At 34.1% G+C, this 18,658-nt stretch overlaps 1 protein-coding gene across 1 annotated transcript in view; it reads right to left on the bottom strand.

Annotated features, from left to right (window-relative positions):
* Positions 1 to 18,658, bottom strand: part of LOC142330161 (prominin-like protein) — a 231,974-nt gene that overhangs the window by 56,255 nt on the left and 157,061 nt on the right. Inside the window, exon 11 of the mRNA XM_075375268.1 lies at positions 11,540 to 11,777. Within this exon, the coding sequence (XP_075231383.1) occupies positions 11,540 to 11,777 (238 nt within the window). The remainder of the gene's footprint in view (positions 1 to 11,539; positions 11,778 to 18,658) is intronic.

The following is an 18,658-nucleotide window of genomic DNA, read 5'->3' as shown; positions in this document are numbered from 1 at the left end:
TTATTTTTCATAATTGCACTATGGAAAATAAAAACTGTAATGTATTTTTTTATAGCATGCATTACATATTAATCTAATATATTATACGTACTGTATAAAAAGTATATATCTCTTGTAAGGATTTACCTTGTACTTAGGATGGAAGTAGGTTATATTTAAAAGCTTGTTGTACGCAGTTGTAGGTTAACACACTATATTTTTATTTCTAGCACATATTTCTTCACAACAATAACACAAAAAAAATTAATACAATAACTTTTTTAAATTGATTAAAATAATAATTAATCATTAAGGATTAATGCATTTTTTAGTTTTTGATATACATTGATAAGCAATGTTTACAGTATATAATTTTTAATACAGTATTAATTTACTTCTTGAAAAAGTGAGTAATTTTCAGTTTTCTATGTTTGAATAAGGTACTACGTTCAAAAAAAGGTTTCACATTTATTTAAATACTCAAAAATACTGTCAGATACTTCATCCTTGAGCTGTAGTCTAAGCCTAATTGTTTTAAATGACTGTAAAACCTCATTGTTGGTAGGTTTTCTCCTCCTGCTGGCCTTTCCAATTTTCAACATCATCATCTTCTTCTTTTTATCCTGGTTCATAGATCTTACTAACACTATGAAGTATGTCATCATCATCCAGAAAATTAGAAACAATAACCTGTTCATCCCCAGTAATGAAAGCTTCCAGTGCAACTTTGTTTCTGACTTTTCCAGTTCTTTGGAGGAAATTCGACGACTTTTCAACTGTACTAGTGTCATATCATCATCTTCATTCCATTCTGTCATAGTGGTACTGAAACCAGTTTTACAAAAGCAATGAAATATTGTTTCATCTATAACATCATCGGCCCATACTTTTGATAATTCAGAAATGCACTCCTGGAGGTCAACAATATTAACAGGGACAGTCTCATTGTTCTCTACAATGGTTACAATTTTTTCAGGATTCTTTTTGGTAGTGCAATTTAAGATTTTTAATTATCCCCTGAACCAATTGGTTGTACAACTGACATTAAATTATTTAATACAGATTAAAGTCTTGAGGACTGCCGTACAATTATCAATAAAAAATATAATTTTTCTTTTTTGTCTGTTGATCTGTTTGTCCAATTTTTTACCCAATCTGTAAAAATGTTGGTAGTCATCCACGCCTTTTTGTTAAATGTGTAGTCTACCTCTAAGAGATTTAACTCTTTGAAACTATGTGGAATTTTACTTTAGCCAATTACCAACATTTTAAGTCTTTCAGTCCCTGGCATGTTTGCAGCCACTAACACCATAATTCTTAGTTTACTTTGTTTAACACCAAATCACCGATCATTTTTAAAAGTTAACATTTTGTTGGGTAAATATTTGAAAAATAGACCTGTCTCGTCTGTGTTGAAAATGTCTCTACGCGGATATTCTTCTAAAATTGATTTCAACACAGTCTGCTACCAAGTTTCACAGTCACTTACGCTGGCACTTGCACTTTCTCTGGAAATTACTTTATGAATAACACAACATCGTTTTTTAAACTTCTCTAACCAACCATCGCTGGCCTCAAAACTTTGTGTCCTAATGCAGCTCCAAATTTTAGGCATATTTCTTTAATTAATGTCCCAGATAACAAAAGCTTTTTTGTACAATTTAGGTATGGAAATCAAAAGAATAACTACCTTAAACTCAAACAGATGTATAAAATACTAAATTTAATGTCATTTAAATGAAAAAATATTTTTAAAAAATAAGCGTTACTACATATTGTGTTATGTTAATATACAGTATGTCACCATTTTATCACAGTGCAGTAAAAAAATTTGTAAAATTGAGGTTTTTGTAATATCAAGGTTCGACTATATATATATATTTATTTCCAGCGATAAATTACACAGGTATTGTACAGGAAGTAGTATTACTATTCATGGGACTGGAAAATACATCATAAAAATGTAGAAAAAATTCTTTAAAAAATAAATCTTAGTACACTAAAGCTATTTGTGTACAAAAAATAATAATTCATTCTACAAATCTACATAGTTTTAATCCATTATTTAGTTTTACATCCGTTGGTATTTTGTTAATGTTTGAAGTTTCTAGGTTATTTGGCAGTTTATTACAAAATTTGATAGAGCTAATTTTACTACTTTTTCAATATGCTACCCTGTTTACTATTGGAAGAAAAATATTCTTATTTCTTGTTCCATAGTTGATTGCATATATTGGTTTTTAAATTCATTATTGTGAAATTTAAGCGATTCTAATGAAAAGGTTTGCGAAATATTTAATGGTAGTAAAAAATTATTTTTTTCCTTAATAATTTTCAATAATTTATTTTGAAGACTATATAAGATATCTTTTATGCTAATACAAGCCCCACCCCATGAAACAATACCTTATGTTGCTATGGTAAAAAAAAACGGCAAAGTAAACTGTTCAATTCCCAAGACATTGTTCTATATAACTTCACAAATATTTTGTTTTGTTAATCGTGTATTCAATTCGAGTGTTCCATTTCATGTTAAAAAACTATATTTACTTCAAGGTACTTTTATGATTTAATTCTCTTTACGGGCATTTTGTTAATTTAAATGTGAATTCTGGCATGAACACTAATGTGTATATTCAAAAAGTCATATAGACAGTTTTGTCAATATTTCAGGATAACTGATTTACGCATAATCATTCACGCATTTTGTTGTGTTTCTTTATTAATATTTAGTATAGCTAATTACCAGTACTCAAAAACTGCAGTATCATCTATATAGGATACGATAGTAATTTTGCTATCAGATGAATCCAATATATCATTAATATACAGTAGGGAAAAAAGAGGTCCAAGAACCCTGGAGTACACCAGTAATTAATTCAATTTCAGAGCTATTAATATTTGATATTTTTGCTATTTTCTATTTGACAAGTAACTTTTAATTAGATCTGATGCCGTACTCTGAATGTTGTTATCTATGTAATTTTTGGAATAATATTTTATGATTTACACTACTGAAGTCTCAACACAAGTTTAAAAAAATAGCGATTAATGGTTCTCCTAAGTTCAAATTTTCATAAATAAAATTAGTAATATAACCTAGAGCATCCTTTATGCCCTTGTTTTTAACAAAGTCTTGTTGAAATAATACTACACTCATCGATAAAATTAAAATTTCTTTTATGAATAATTTCTTCTATTATTTTTGACGTATTAACGATACGGTCTGTAGTTAATGGTTAAAAATGTTTCTCCAGATCTGAATACCAATTTAACTTCTGCCGCCTTTAAAGCAGGAGGGCATATAGATTTTTCTATATACAGTGTTTACGCCGTTTAGCGTAAATTCGTTTTCATTCCAATGAATTCAAGGTTATGGTGTTAGCTCATTTCTATCACGCATTATTTCATTGCTGTTTAATCTAAATGTATATATTAGGCTTAGTGTTTTTTTATTCTCAACCAATTTCAATACTGTTATGGTTCCTAGAAGTCTATTTCTCTTTGTCGGCTCTGATGTCATTTCTTCAACTTGTGTATTCAGTTTATTTTTGTTACGGCTTCGGTCTCGAATTCCAACACGTGCTCTCTAATCGTTCTTATACTAACACTAAGACACTACTCTTGTTGCCAACACACACTCTCGCCTGTTCATTGCCTAGCTATGGTTTCCCCCTCCTTTCGTTCACGCCATCTTTTTCTGCAGAGCTGAACAGGCAGTCATAATGTAAACACGTCTTTATGTTTTGCTCTCAAGATTTGTGCTAATCTCATCATCACCTCCACACTCGCAAGCACGATGCGGTATTCCTGTGTCAAAAATATTTTCTAGTTCTACTCGTCAGTTTTTTTGTGATTTCACAGTTTTTCTATGTTCGTCCAGCCTCGTTTCTTCGTTAAGTTATTCTTCAAATTCACTATATTACGTTTCGCCTGAAAGTGCTTCAATTACTACAAACTGCCATTTCTATCGACGTCGAATCTTCTCGAATCGCAGATTTTATTTTCCTCGATCCAGAATCTCCAACCTCATTGCTACATATCTACTACATATTAGTCTGACTCTACACCACTTCTCACCCCTGCGTTCCTGATACACCACAGCGGACTACGCTCAGGAATTTACTTTATGTATTTGTTTTACCTTCATTCATGAGTTCGTTTCTTACAAATATTTGTGTGCTACAGGCAAGTTCAGTTTTTCATTACCTATTACGTTTAAACAGTTATTTTTTCAGTAAAAATTTGTGGAACATTCAGTTCATCATACCTATGCCTTTCAAGTTTCAATTTCACTTAAGTACCGTCACGACAGGTTACTTACATACGGTTGTCATTGTTCAGCTGCAACCTATTTTACGTGCTTTATTAATTTCAATTCTGTAGTTACGATAATTAACTCTACAATTAATTTCAATGCGATTATGTTGTAATTAACTCTTTATTTTTATGTTTACTTATCACAAATTGATTATTGTTATTAACTCTTTTTGTACTAGAATATTGTGGCCTTTTTTCTACACTAAACTAGAATTACATGTAATTAATTATTTAACGTATTCAGAAAAGGCCAGTGCCAATTAAGATTTATTGTAATTCATTTTTCTAAGTTGATGACATTTGTTCATTCCTAATTTTCAATATTACTGCATTTGTCAGCAATGCAATAGTTTTTCAGACATACTATGTTTATTGATGTTATGTTTTTCTAAATTTACAATTAAAATTAAGGTGTTTCATGTTCTCTTGTTTTTCAGGCTTTGTCAAAAATGTATATTGTCAAAATCTGTATTTAAAGCGTATATTCATGTATTTTTTCATTTAACTATCATTGTTCAGACACTGATTTCAGTTGATATTCTCATGTATCATCAAATTATGTTATTTTCATAATTTTCTTTTTAGTTTTAAGGTTATGATTTTTAACATAAGTTCATTTGTTTCTTTCTCATTAAAGTCCAATTTCTTTGAGCAAATACGAGCTGTGTTTTTTTAGTTAACTTTACCCAACATACAGATTAGAAATATGTTCAAGTAGTACAGCTCTAAAGCAACTCAGTCTTTTCAAATGTTTACATTTATTCAACTCCACTAGCTTTATTTTTAATTTTTCAAATTTTCTTATAAATCTTTAAAGAATTCTTAGGTTATCATAAAAACACTTCTATAGTTGGATTCTGCTAACTTTAGTTTTGCATCTTTCGGTGTAGTTATTTATTTTCCAAGGTTGATCCAACAGTTCTAAAAAATACGTTAAAACTACAAGCTATTATTTTCTGATTTTCTATTGTCCTATTCTTATCAACGATGTATTCATTTTTTCCTTTTGAGTTAATAGAAGACTTTTCATTCAATTTATTATTTATATAGTTCTACAAATTTTTATTATTATCTGATAATGCTTATATTATTTTTTTCGTATTCAATTTTGGCTTTTATAACAGAGAACTTTATTAGCTTTTGTATGAGAGAAACCTAATATCGAATTTCGGCCTTTATCTAATATCTGACAGTATATTTTATACTTGTCTTATTTTATTTAAAATTATTAAAAAATTACTAAAATTATTTGATTTTTTTCAACATACGAGGGCTGTCTGAAAAGTTTAGAGCCTCAACATGAAGATGGCAGCACCCATCAACAAAAGTTAGGGAATGCATTCGTGTATGTGTTGAAAGTGAAAGGTACTCGCTAAAATTTCAGCTGTTTTGGAGGCTCAGTTGTTGTTGATAATTGCTTGAGTAAGTCATTATGAGTGGTTTTGTGAAAATGGAAAAAACAGAATGTTGTACCGTGATTAAACACTTACGTTTGAAAGGCAATACGGCTAAGCAATTTAAAACTGAGTGGGAGGCTGTTAACACGAACTCTGTCCTATCATTTTCCACTGTGAAAAGATAGGCAGTGAATTTAAACATGGTTATACCAGCTTGATTGATGATAAGCATTCAGGATAGCCAAATGCCTTTGCTATCTCTGCATAAAGATAACAAAGGCTATGGGCATATTGAAAGAATGTGTTTTTCATATATTAACTGAAGAACCAGATATGCATAAGCTATCCACGTGTTGGGTGCTGCATTTGCTCACTTTGGACCAAAAAGGGCATTCAAATGAACAATTCCAAGACCCTGCTGGAGCAGTTTAAGCAAAACGAGTCAGATTTTTTGCGCCGATTCATAACTGTAGATGAAACGTGAATCCACTACTACACTCTTGAGATGAAACAACAGTCAAAATGGTGAACTGCAAGGGATGAACCTCCTCCAAAAATGGCAAAGATGGTTCCATCGGTTGGGAAGGTGATGGCTTCTATTTTCTGGGATAGTAACGGAATTTAGTTTATCGATTATCTTCAGAAAGGTTAAACAATAATGAGACAGTATTATGCATCATTACTTGACAAGCTGAAGGCAGAAATTGCAAAAAAACGACCGCATTTGAAAAAGAAGAAAGTGCTTTCCATCGGGACAACGCACCTGCTCATACTCTGACGTGCGCCATGGCTAACATTCACGAATTGCACTTTGAATTGGTTGACCTCTCACTGTATTTACAAGATCTGGACCCAAGCAAATTTTTCTTGTTTTCTAACCTTAAAGTTTTACTTAGAGGAAAGAGATTTTCAGCGGACAAAAAGGTAAACACCTTCAGCACACGTAAACGTAATTTTGCAGTGAAAGACGCAGCTACTATTTGGAAGGGTTAAAGAGGTTAGAGCATCAGTAGAAAAAGTGTTTAGACTTGACAGGACACTGTGATGAAAAATAAAGCTACATTTGACAGAAAAAATTTGCCTTTCTATGTTACACTCAAAACTTTTCAGACAACCCTTGTACATACAAAATCTCTTTTGTTTTAAAAAAGGTGATTAAACCTGATGTAATCCATTTATTTCTAAGATTATTTTTATTCTTTTTAGTATTCTTCCTCCTTATTCCATTTGATAACATCGCACATTTTATTTTTTTTTTATTAGAATATTTGTAGCATTTTCAGAGTTATCTATAAAAAACACATCAGACCTACTACTTTCTTTCTTCGATTTAAATTCTAAGACTTTGCAGTTAATATATGTTTCAGCAGTTTTCCTATTTTTTGCATGACTGCCCTAAAAGGAATGTTTTTAATGTATTTAGAGTGTTATGTATGTATCTTTGCTCCATCACAGTAACTCAACAGCTGAACCGATTTAGGTGTCTGACCCCATGTTGAAATCCTTACATTACCAGGAGTGTCATAGGCTACATAAGAATATATGTAGAAGTGGAGATTTTCTGGTTGAAGCGCAAACTTTAATGGACTGAATTAATGAACTGTGAGCCTCTATCACTGTGTGAGCTGGGTTTGAACTGAATGATTTGAATCGATCAAATGAATAATATTACAAAAATAATAGAGCTAAATTTACATTAAATAAAATAAATTAAAAAAATTTCTGATTAATAATAACAATAATAAAGGGCTTCCTTTGGGGACTGCATGTGAAACTACAGCAGTGAGGTGATGCGAGCACCTTGAGTGAGGTTAGACCAATCATCACCATCAACTGATAGCAAATGGAACATTGTTTTGGGAGGTGCAATGAACTTATAATCTCTGCAAACAATCGTCTGATTTTCAAAGTTCAAACGGGGTATTTATTAACAGGAAGGCTAACTTTTGCCTGCATCAGGTAAACTCTTGATCTATCAGATCACAGTCATTCGGAAATTTTATTATACCTTTGCAACCAATCTTCCAATTTTCAAAATTCAAATGAGGTATTTGCTAATATAATTCAAAATCATGATGGAACCAAAGCAGAACAAAAATTAACTGATATACTCAAAAATTAACATTATTGAATAACTCGCATCTCATCACTTTGTATCTCACATGTGAAGTATTTTTACATGTTTTACTAGTGTTTTTACATAACTGTCCAAAAAGAAGTGTAATGTATTTAGGGTACATGCATATATGTTTGTTCCACCGTAGCAGCTCAATGGCTTAAATGATTTAGATGTATGACCCTGAGTTGGAATTACTGGGAGTGTCATAGGTTATAAAAAAATATATATATATATATATATATTATGTGTGTTTAAATAAATTAAAAAAAAAATTATACTATAAACAAAATTGTCACCTGCAAGCTCTTTAATTATACTCTATTAAAAAGTAATGTTTGTCAGCAATGTTTTTGTTTTGGCATTGGTAATTTTTAATATTTATCTTGTTTCATTTAATGTTTGTGTTTCAACCGATTTAAAAAGTGGATAATGATCAGTGATGGGCATGCATATTTAAAAGATTTGATATTATGTCTGCTTGATTTAATGTAAAAATTACGCAAGATCCTTGTTACAGAATCATTTGAAGATCTAGTTATTTTATTAAAGTAAGGCTTATAACCCCCTTCAAGAAAGTCTAGGTTCATATTATCCGTTTGGATAATATCAATATTAAAATCTCCAGTAATGTGATGGTTTTTAAACTTTTATTTTGATTTATGTATTTTTTCATTATTTTTGTAAAATCTATTTTATTCACGTAATGAAATCTGTACAGTTCTGAAACTTTGATACTGTTTTTTTTTATTTATTTGTATAATAGTAATTATTACTTTAAGATTTTCTAATTCTTCTATTTTAGTGCAATGTTTCAAATCCTTTTTGATGTAAATGACTACTCCATTTGATCTATTTAGAGTGCTGCTATTGTAGTAAATCTTGTAATTTTCTAATTGGAAAAAGTTATAATATTCTAGAAATCAAGTTTCAGTACATATTATAATATCTGGTTTATTTTGAAGGCTTTCAATATAAATACATAATTTTTCAAAATTTAAGTTCAAATTACTAATGTTAATTAATAAAAAAGTGTTAAAGTGTTTTTAATTACTTTTGTTAAAGAGTTAGTAAGTCAGAAAATTCATTTACAGTATTTTCAGTTTGAATAAATTCATGAGTAATATTTATAGAAATTAAATTAACTGCTGTATTATAAATAGAATTATTAATTTTATTATCAATGTTTTGGCAACTATATTAATATCTGAAAGTATTTAACAAGAAATTATTTTTTTTCTTTTGTTTCTTACATTTGCAGAAGGTTAATTTGTTGCTATTTTACTGTAGACTGTTGAATCGTTGAGGAAGCTCACTGCTGTTGAGAATGAGTCGCTTGTTTCAAATCGAATAAAATACAACTTGTCTTGATGAAACCAAGGAGGAGTTTGGATAGTCAGCAGACTCAATCACTCTGTTTATATTATATTTCAACCGATCACAATTTTTAGCATCTATACATATGATGATTTGCATCTCTATTTTTTTGTTTCACATCATTGCTGTATGTGTACTATTATGTAATGTACCATTCATCAAGAAACTATCAACAGGTTGGGACAAACTGACGTTAAGTGATAACTTTTATTAAAAATGAACTTATTTTGTAACTGGTTTTCATTTTTTGGAACTTAATCTAAAAATGCGATTTCGTAAAAAATCCATAACTAATAATTAAAATTTCACTCTTTTCTGGATGAGGTTAATTGAAGTGCCATGAGTTTAGTTCTCAACTATAAAAAATTTGAAATTAACAAAAAAGCTCTCTGAAAAATCACTTTATTTATTTTAAGTTATTCCAATAAAAATTTGAGTAATGCAAAAGGCACTTGAAAGAAATCATATTTGTTTTTTATTCATTAATTTTTACGTTAAGTTTTTCTATTCGATCATATCATTTACTTTACTATTTGTTATACGCTAGTAATGTCCTAGAAATGCTGATGAAATTTTCAATTACTTATTATTTTATAAACAACACCGTCCACATTTATGAGTTGCAGTTGTTAGGGACAAATGGGTGAAGTAGTGCAAAATATTTTAATGTAATAAACCAAATTTTTCACCAGAATATCAGTTTAGAATTAAGTCCTTCCTTGTAGCCAAATATAACAAATGACTGGATTGTATAGTTGATAATTCATATATGTTAATTAAATATTAAAGTACTTAAATATATAAATATTAACACATTTTAAAAGTATTTACAAAAAATACACAGTCAAGTAATGTAATAAGGAGTAAAACATAAATATACTAGCCTATCCGAACAACGAAGTAATGTTTTAGTTTAACACAGTTTATATACACAGAAATTATTATAAAACAAGATTAGTAATGAGATAAACATTTAAATAAACTGCAATTGTAACTTCATACACCAAACAGTAAAGTAGTACTACAGTGAAACATATTCAACTGTAATCTATATTTTTTAAACAGAATTTTATTGTCTGTTTCATTTTTTTCCTTTATTTTGTTAGTAAAAACATTAATATAAATATTAACAATTTTCTTAAATACTGTGTAAATTTACTATATACAGGTGGGTCAAAAAAATGAGAAATTTTCTTTGTAATACTGGGGAAGACTGCAGTTCAGGTAAGCATGTTTGCAGATGCACCCTCCTCAACCATATTGTTGCCATTGGCTGACACAGTGCAGTGAAGTGCTGAAAAGTCATATTAAAAAAATAGTGACAGCCTGGAGTTTCACCAACACTTAATCTTCATTACCATGATCTTGCTGGATGTTTACTCACGTGATATCTGGGATAGGAACCGGGACAGAACCCAGAACCCTTAACACAAAAGAAAAAACTACCGGCAAAGGAAAAACAGTTTGCACATCTGTAAATGTTAAAGCTGTTACTACTTTTTAGAGACCAATACAATGCAATCAGCCCAAAGACATTAAAAAAACTCACTTAGTACATCGTGTACAAGTTTATGAAGAATATTGTCAAATTTTCGCCTGCATAAATCGCTCTTTGTTCAAGAATTGAAGCCTCAGGAAAAAAGAAATTGTTAAAATTTCTGCGAGTTAACTTCAAATCAGATTGAAAATTACTAAAATTTTCTTCCTAGTTTATTGAATTTGGATGAAGCAAGTCAAATGATTTTTGTAAATAAAATTTCTGATACAAGATATTAGAAAATCCAGAGCAGCTTCACAAGTGATTCTTTCAGAAAAATAGTTGTTTTGTGCTGTTTCATTCTAGGGTATTATTGAGCTATATTTCTTTGCTTAGAGCGTGTGAGAGTTATGATTTCCAGTGTGATGGTGACAGAAGTAATGTTTCTCCTGTTTTTTACATGATTTTGTCAACAATCCCCACTCTGACTGATTTGTGTCTATGGAAGTTCAATATAAATGCTAATGAAATAAAGGACAGCTTATGGATCTAATTCCAAATCATGGTGGCCTATAAGAAACTATGCAAACAAATATAACGGTTATTTTTCTACATTCTAAAAGACTACAAAATAAATAACAATTATTTTTGTTTTGACTAATGTATTTGTTAGTTCTCCACTAACAAATACATTTGACTTGACTTTTTTTCTACCGTTTTTTATAAATATCAAAATGCAAATAATAACAAATAGACATAAGCTATAGTAATTATAATAATTAAGATTAAAAAATTAGCTCCTTATTTGGGAAAATGAAATTTCCACAATTTTAATGATAACAATAATAAATGTAATGTAAAAGTAGTACTTACAACATTAGTATAAGCTATAAGATCGATATTATTTAATGGCGAATCAGCTAATTTTAACAACTGCTGTTCAGCATTTCGTGTTAAAATATCAACATGCTGATCAAGTCTGATATTATCAGTCAACTCTTTAATCCTTTCCAGAATACCATAATGTGATGCATAATCAGTAACTTCAGATATATCGAATAACTGTTCTAGACGAAGCACCTTATATATGCTACCATTATTATGACAACTCCTACAATGAAACGATGAAAAAAAAAAAATGAATTAAAAAGTACAGTTACAAAATCAATAATACTAAAATCTGTACAAAATAAAATGATAACTAGGTTCGTTCCTGTATGCACATCACACAAAAACTAATGGGTAGATATTAATAAAACTTTGCAGCTTTACACCTTAGAAGTTTGGTCATTATCTCCAAATCATGCTATTCCTAATGAGATAAGATATTCATTAAAAAAAAATTTGAAATTAATCCTTTTACTTAATTATAATATATTTATTCACATAAGCCCCGCAGCATTTTTCATGTTTTCCAATTTAAAATTTTGGTTGTATCTGAATCACTGTAATGATCGAATGATATTTATAGTATGAACAATGTATTATTATTTTAAGGCCAGTTTCATATATGATTGCGACTGTGAAACATTATGCAAAAGCAGGTAAAACATGTAAAGATGAAATTTATTATAACCCCCTCTAACATTAAAGGAAGCGTACAAGGGTTAATAGTGTTATGTGTCTCTATTATTAGTTCATTATTCTGTAACAAAATACATAGAATCAATCGAATTTCTGAAAATATGGTACATTGCAGTTTTTAGTATTCTTCATTGCAAATGAACTTCTTTCATGGTTTTCATTTACTTTTCAGTACTCTATTGATTTCTGACTTGTAATTCTGGTCCACACATGAGCCGGGGACAAATCCTGCACCCAACTGGTCTCATCATTGTGTCTTGTATGCCATTACCAATTTACAATCATGACTGCCACTGGCAGAGAAAAGCCACGCCCCCGGTCACACGGGTTAACATACCCCAGCAGTGCAGCCATCTTCACCAGCACAAGTCCCAATGCAAATCAAAAACAATACCAATATAACCGTGGCATGATGCCAATGCACCTACCTCCAGCCAATCCAATGCCTAAGCTGAAACCCTATAGCCAACTGGGATCCTAACACAATCGAGTACCCCTCCCTCGAGTTAAACTCCCTCTGCAGACCTACACACTGCAAGGTGGCGAAGAAAACCAGCCATTATAGACCACTCCTCACAGATCATCCGCAACACAGAGATCTAGAAAGGAATGTATTCTCTCAAGTTCCCTAACAGCTTCTGAACGTTCGACCTCGAGTCAGGGAAAGACATAGAGGAGGTGGTCCACTTTATCATCAGTCTCACAATCTGGCCATTGACTCGAATCCACCAAACGAAACCTAGCCAAACTTGCTCGAAAGGCACCATGCTCGGAGAGAAACTGTGATATACCGATTAGGGGAGACCCATCCAATCGATCCTAAATCAGAAACTATAGGAAATATACCATGCGTGTAGTGACCTGCGGGGGATTCATCCCACTTGACCTGCCAAGACGCAAGGCGCCAGTCTTCGTTTTCGCGAAGTTTTCGTTCTGACGTCAATAGGTTATTTACCTTGGAAATATAGTGTTCCTTACACTCATTAGCCAAGATATCTATTGGTTTGACTCCGGCTATAACACAGACTGCCTCCCGCGAGACTGTTCTATAACCGCCTATAACAGCCAACAAAAGGAGTCATTGGACCTGCAGAAAAATGGTCTGTGCAATACCAAAACGCCATATGGTAAGCCTAGACAGGTGCAGCATACAGCATAATAGCTTCGCTGACACCTTTGTAAAGATTCACATGGTATGGAAATTCAGCCCCGAATTGGGATTAATGACTTTGGATTCCATAAAAAGCATCAGCAACCTTTTTTGCAACATATTGTAGATGTTCCTTGAACTGAAAATTCTCATCAACTCATCAAGGATAACACCCAGATATTTTTGAGTCGTAACATACCAAATGGGGAGACCAGCCATCCGGACCTGGATTCGTTGGGTAGCAGCTGATCAGCCATTAAGTAACATTATTGTGGTTTTCTCTGGGCTGAAAATCATCTTATGTTGGAGACTCCACAGTCGGAGTGTCTTGCAAGCACGAGCAGCTCAGAACTCTACCTCATTATGCGAATCCCCTTCAATCAGTAGCAGCGCATCGTCAGCATAAGCGATGGCATGACAACCACATGGCAATCTTACATCAAATTCCATGATCCAAAAAAGGGGACTTGGAACACTGCCCTGAGGGCATCCTTTCTTTAAGGTCTTACGAACCTCCAAGCCACCGTCACTCAGGGAAACGGTCTGATGGCTGAAATAGCTTGAGAGCACTTCTAGTTCATTTCGTGTACACTTATGCTTCTGCATCTGAAACAGGGTAGAGGGCCACCATAAGTTGTTAAATGCCCCGGATATGTCCAGAAAAATTCCTAACACATATTTACATGGACTAGAGAAAGCTATATTCATCACCTTTAGTGGCATCCTCAGTGCTCTTGCCCGGATGGAAACCATACTGGTTGTCCATTAGCAAATGAGCAGTGGTCAATCTAACATTAATACGCATATATAGGACCTTCTCAAAAGCCTTACCAATAATGGGCAAGAGTATTAGTGGACAGTAAGAAGAACTAACAGTAGGATAATTGTCGCCACCTTTGAACAACAACACCAAGTCTCCACGCTTCCAGAAAGTGTCCAGCGAAGAGCAACCTATTATACATTCTAGTTAAGAGGACCAAGAACTACTGGAAGCGCTTGGATGAGGTGCAGTTGAGCACCTCATATCCAGGGGCCTTGTGCTATGCCATACTACAGATCACCTGGCGCACTTCCACCTCAGTGATCTCAAAAGATTGTAAGTTGGTCTCAAAAACTGCGACTTCCTGCCTGACCCACCGGTAGTATGAATCCTCACCTACCATAATGTCATCTGGGAGCAAATCATTCAGCAAAATGTTAAGGACCTGGTCCTTATCAATTACCACACCCTTGCAGTAGACAAGGCTGGCAAGAGGACACCTTTCCTGCGCTTTTGTCCAAGGGCTCTATACACAATGCCCCAAGGGTCTCTATTCCCTTGCTCCTGAATGAGGAACAGCATGAATTAGGAAAAGAGGACCTAATGCTATGAAAGTACCTAGCCCTCGTTCTGCAGTAATCTGCAGTTAGGGTCGCACGCTGATCGGGATCATCAACTTGTTACGCAGCCCTTCTGAGTCTGTTCACACACTGCTTCATTGCTATCATATTCTGAGGCTACCAACGAGATATACGTTCCTGGCCAGTGCCTCCAGGAATGGCGGCTTCAGCCGCCGCCACCGCCGCAGAAGTGAAAGTTTCTGCCAGGACATCTAATGACAGGCTATCAAGGTCTCGAGAAAAAGTCTCCAGTCTGGACTCCAACAAAGAGGAGAATTTCGGCCAGTCCGCCTTCCTACACAGGAAGCGCTCCTGGTAAACAGGAAAGTGTCCCTCATGGCCATCACACAGCTCATCTGCTATTTCTAAAAGTATCAATCGATGATTGCTAGAATAGTTGTTGACCAGAGACCAGTCAAAGACCCTGCCAGGGATGTCCCTACCAATGGTGATGTTAATATTTGTACCTAAAAAGTACCTTCGTCTGTTAACCGTACCAACATAAGTGGGTAACTGGTCTGCAACATTAAAGACCCCAAAATTGTGCTACGCAATGAAACTGCGAATTAGGCAACCGCCATGATCAGTGATCCCACTGTGCAAGAAAAGCGACTTCGCATTAACATCAGCACCAATTAGGATTAGACCATTACCCACAATACGAAGGATCCTATCCCATCACGCTAGTTGTTTCTCAGGGGGATCCCTGTATTGGAAATATGAACTAACAACTGTAAGGTTCTGTCCACAAATGGCAAGTCTGACCACAGCATGATGCGCGTCAGAAACCTGCTGTATAAAGATACTAACAAGCGACTTCCTGCATAGAATAGCAGACATACAGGTATACCCTACACAAAACTTTTTCCAGCTGTGAAAGTCTGGCAGATCATCCCTAATTGCATATGGGAGCTGCAGAAGGACAATATTGACACTCTCTACAATCTCACCTAACTCAACCTGGACTACATAAGCATCCTGAGCATTTAATGACCGAACCGAACCTAACCATCTAAGGAATTAAAGTACAGGTCTTACATAACAGCCACACTCCCTACTAACAACTGGGTGTTCATGATTCTTTTTTTTGCAACGTTTTACAGTTTGCACAGGCCAGAGCAGCGGACTTATGTGAACAATCGTCACGCTTGTGTCTCTCCTTGCCACATACACTAAGGCAAACTTACAAAATTTAGCCCTGACCATATCTGCAGCAGCTGAAACATCTTTGGACATCCACGTACTCTTTTACTCAGCAGGACCCTAAATCGATAGTCTGCCTGCAGACATAAATTTTTGAAAGAGACCAGAATTTACCTCATTGACTCCGTGATATTTCTTGGTATCATGCCTACCCGTTTTAAAGACCAACCTGCAGTCCCGCTGGAAGACAGCTTCAACCATATCAGTGTTCTGTTCCCTAATGAGGGACAAGACATCTTTGTCAGTCATGTTACGGTCAATATCATAGACTATAACACAGGGCCTATGCGTTCTCTTCAGGTTTATTTTCACATTCAATCGCTTAACTGCCATGGAATCTCTAATTGCCTGAATGGTCTCCGTATCATCCACTATGACAACTAATCCCTTGCCGGTCTCTTTAATGTTCCTGATTTTAAGATCTTTCCGGCGTCTAAGACTCGATGTCAAACAGCCCTTGCATTGCAGAAGGTGCAGAGCAATTCAGTTGTAGGTCTTTGATTGAAATTACATAAAGCCCTGTGCCGATCCCTTAGTGCATTCCTACAGTCCTCATCCCACCAAGGAACAGAGGGCGGCCTTGGATTTCTAGAAGTTAAAGGGATAAATTCATTTGCACTATTGAGTATCAGGTTGGCAAATTGATGGATCACACTACCACATATATGCCCAAAGGAATCCTTGTATCTGATCTTATCTGCTTTCTGAACCACACACCTGCATGGCTGACTCTGAGGCAAATCACTATTGGCGACTGAGATTACAACCAGTCTATGATCCCTTCCAAAGAATTTTTTGGAAACGCACTGGCAGGACGTGGGAGTAAGGTTGCTGAACAAAAGAACAGATCGATGCACGAAAATGTAAGTGATGAAGATGACATAAACATATAAGATTCATTGTTTAATAAGCAAAGATCTAAGTTCTGCCTCGGTCGATCAACTGTACTGCAACAGGAAGAACATGACAATGAGCCTCATTACTATTCATGGGAGTTGAAATCACCAATTATTAACAGAGTAAAGGAATTTGGGGAAACAGACTGAATAGATCATCTTCACTAATATTGGAATTTGCAGGAAGGCGTATGTTGTGGATATTCATTTTGAATGGTGCCAATATCTTCACTGCTTGTGCAGAGATGTTTGTTGCTAGTGGAACACAAGCGGCTATTACAATTTCCTTCAGGAAAACAACTGTTTGGTTTAAAATCAGATACTCAGCGCTGCCTATGGGCAGCTTTAGTATTAAGAACATTCTGTTATACTAGTTAGTTGGAGTTGAACAGTGTTAGAGTAATCATGCACGCCAGTACAGCCTCTGCATCATAGTAATATAGTTTAATATTGTTAACCTTATAAATATAGTATAGTTAGTTCTCAATCAGTTCGTAATTATTTTATTTATACTACAGTTCATTATTCTGCTATAACGTACAGCCCGTTACAACAACCACACCTTCACATCCTCTCTACTTCTTTCACAGATGTATCCACGAAAGGACACATCTTCCTGTAGATGGAGGTGAGTCTCCTGCAGACAGTATTAAAGGATTTTCTTCCTTTATTAAGATTTCAATATCCTCATTGTGGGAATGGAGACTGCAAATATTCCACTGAATAATGTTTTTAGCCGTAAAAAAATCTTTTTCCTATTATATATAAAACCTCTGCATGCAGATTACTTATCAAATATTATCTGGTTTTTCTTTTTGGACTTAATGACCTTTAAGAAGAACCTCACTTCTTCAGGCACTTCATTACAACACAACCTCATACAAACTTTGAGATGGTGGAGAGGACTTGGAAGCCTGGAAGGACGGAGAAGCCGTACCAAGCAATGATGTTTTAATAGATTCCTTCACAGAGATCTTGGTTGTTTGCTGCATAATTGGTGCAGCAGAAAATTCATGTGATGGTGCAACAACCAAGGTGGATTTAGATAAATTACCATCAGCTTTTCTAGCAGAAGTTAACCTCTTGCCCATATTCAATGCTTTAATAGCAGCCGTGAGAGACTTCACTTGGTTTGATAAAGCTCTACCAATTTGGTTATCTCCTTGCATGATCCACATTATTCACTTTTTGTACATGGTTAAAAGAGAGAGCCTGAAGAAAACTTACACCAGGTTATACAGGATTCTGCACGCTGAGGGATTTTCTATATTCCTGATGAGCCACAGGAAAGGGAACTTTCTGTTCAGTACAAATCTTCAAAGAAGCTTCTTTTTCTTTGTAAATTGGGCATTTTTGAGACCTGACGAGTGTGGACCCTTACAATATGCACATTTTTAAACTTCAGCGGTCAAGATGTCATCATGTACAGCCACAACATGCACAAACCTGTTCCTTTGTGCAACCATCTTTGTTGTGACCAAAACTCTGTTGTGACCAAATGTTGCTTCCATGGAAGCAACATTTGGGGTTAGAAATATATGATTGCACATGAATAGAAAGGTAACCTACATTTATTCTGTCAGGAATGGTCAGACTTGGGAAAGTTATAACAAACCAGGATGTCAACAAACCATTCTCCTTCTCCTTTCATTCCAAATCATTCTCCATTTTTCCTTTCTCTACAGTCATGAGTGACTGCAGTTACAACTCTTCTGTTATTTTAGATAACCCACCAGCTTGGTGTAGTGGTGAACTCATCATTACAAATCAGCTGATTTC

Source organism: Lycorma delicatula, chromosome 9, assembly GCF_047948215.1.
Source record: "Lycorma delicatula isolate Av1 chromosome 9, ASM4794821v1, whole genome shotgun sequence".
NCBI lineage: Eukaryota > Metazoa > Arthropoda > Insecta > Hemiptera > Fulgoridae > Lycorma > Lycorma delicatula.
The sequence above is the reverse complement of the archived record's forward strand: the minus strand, read 5'-3'. Positions and strand labels throughout refer to the sequence as shown.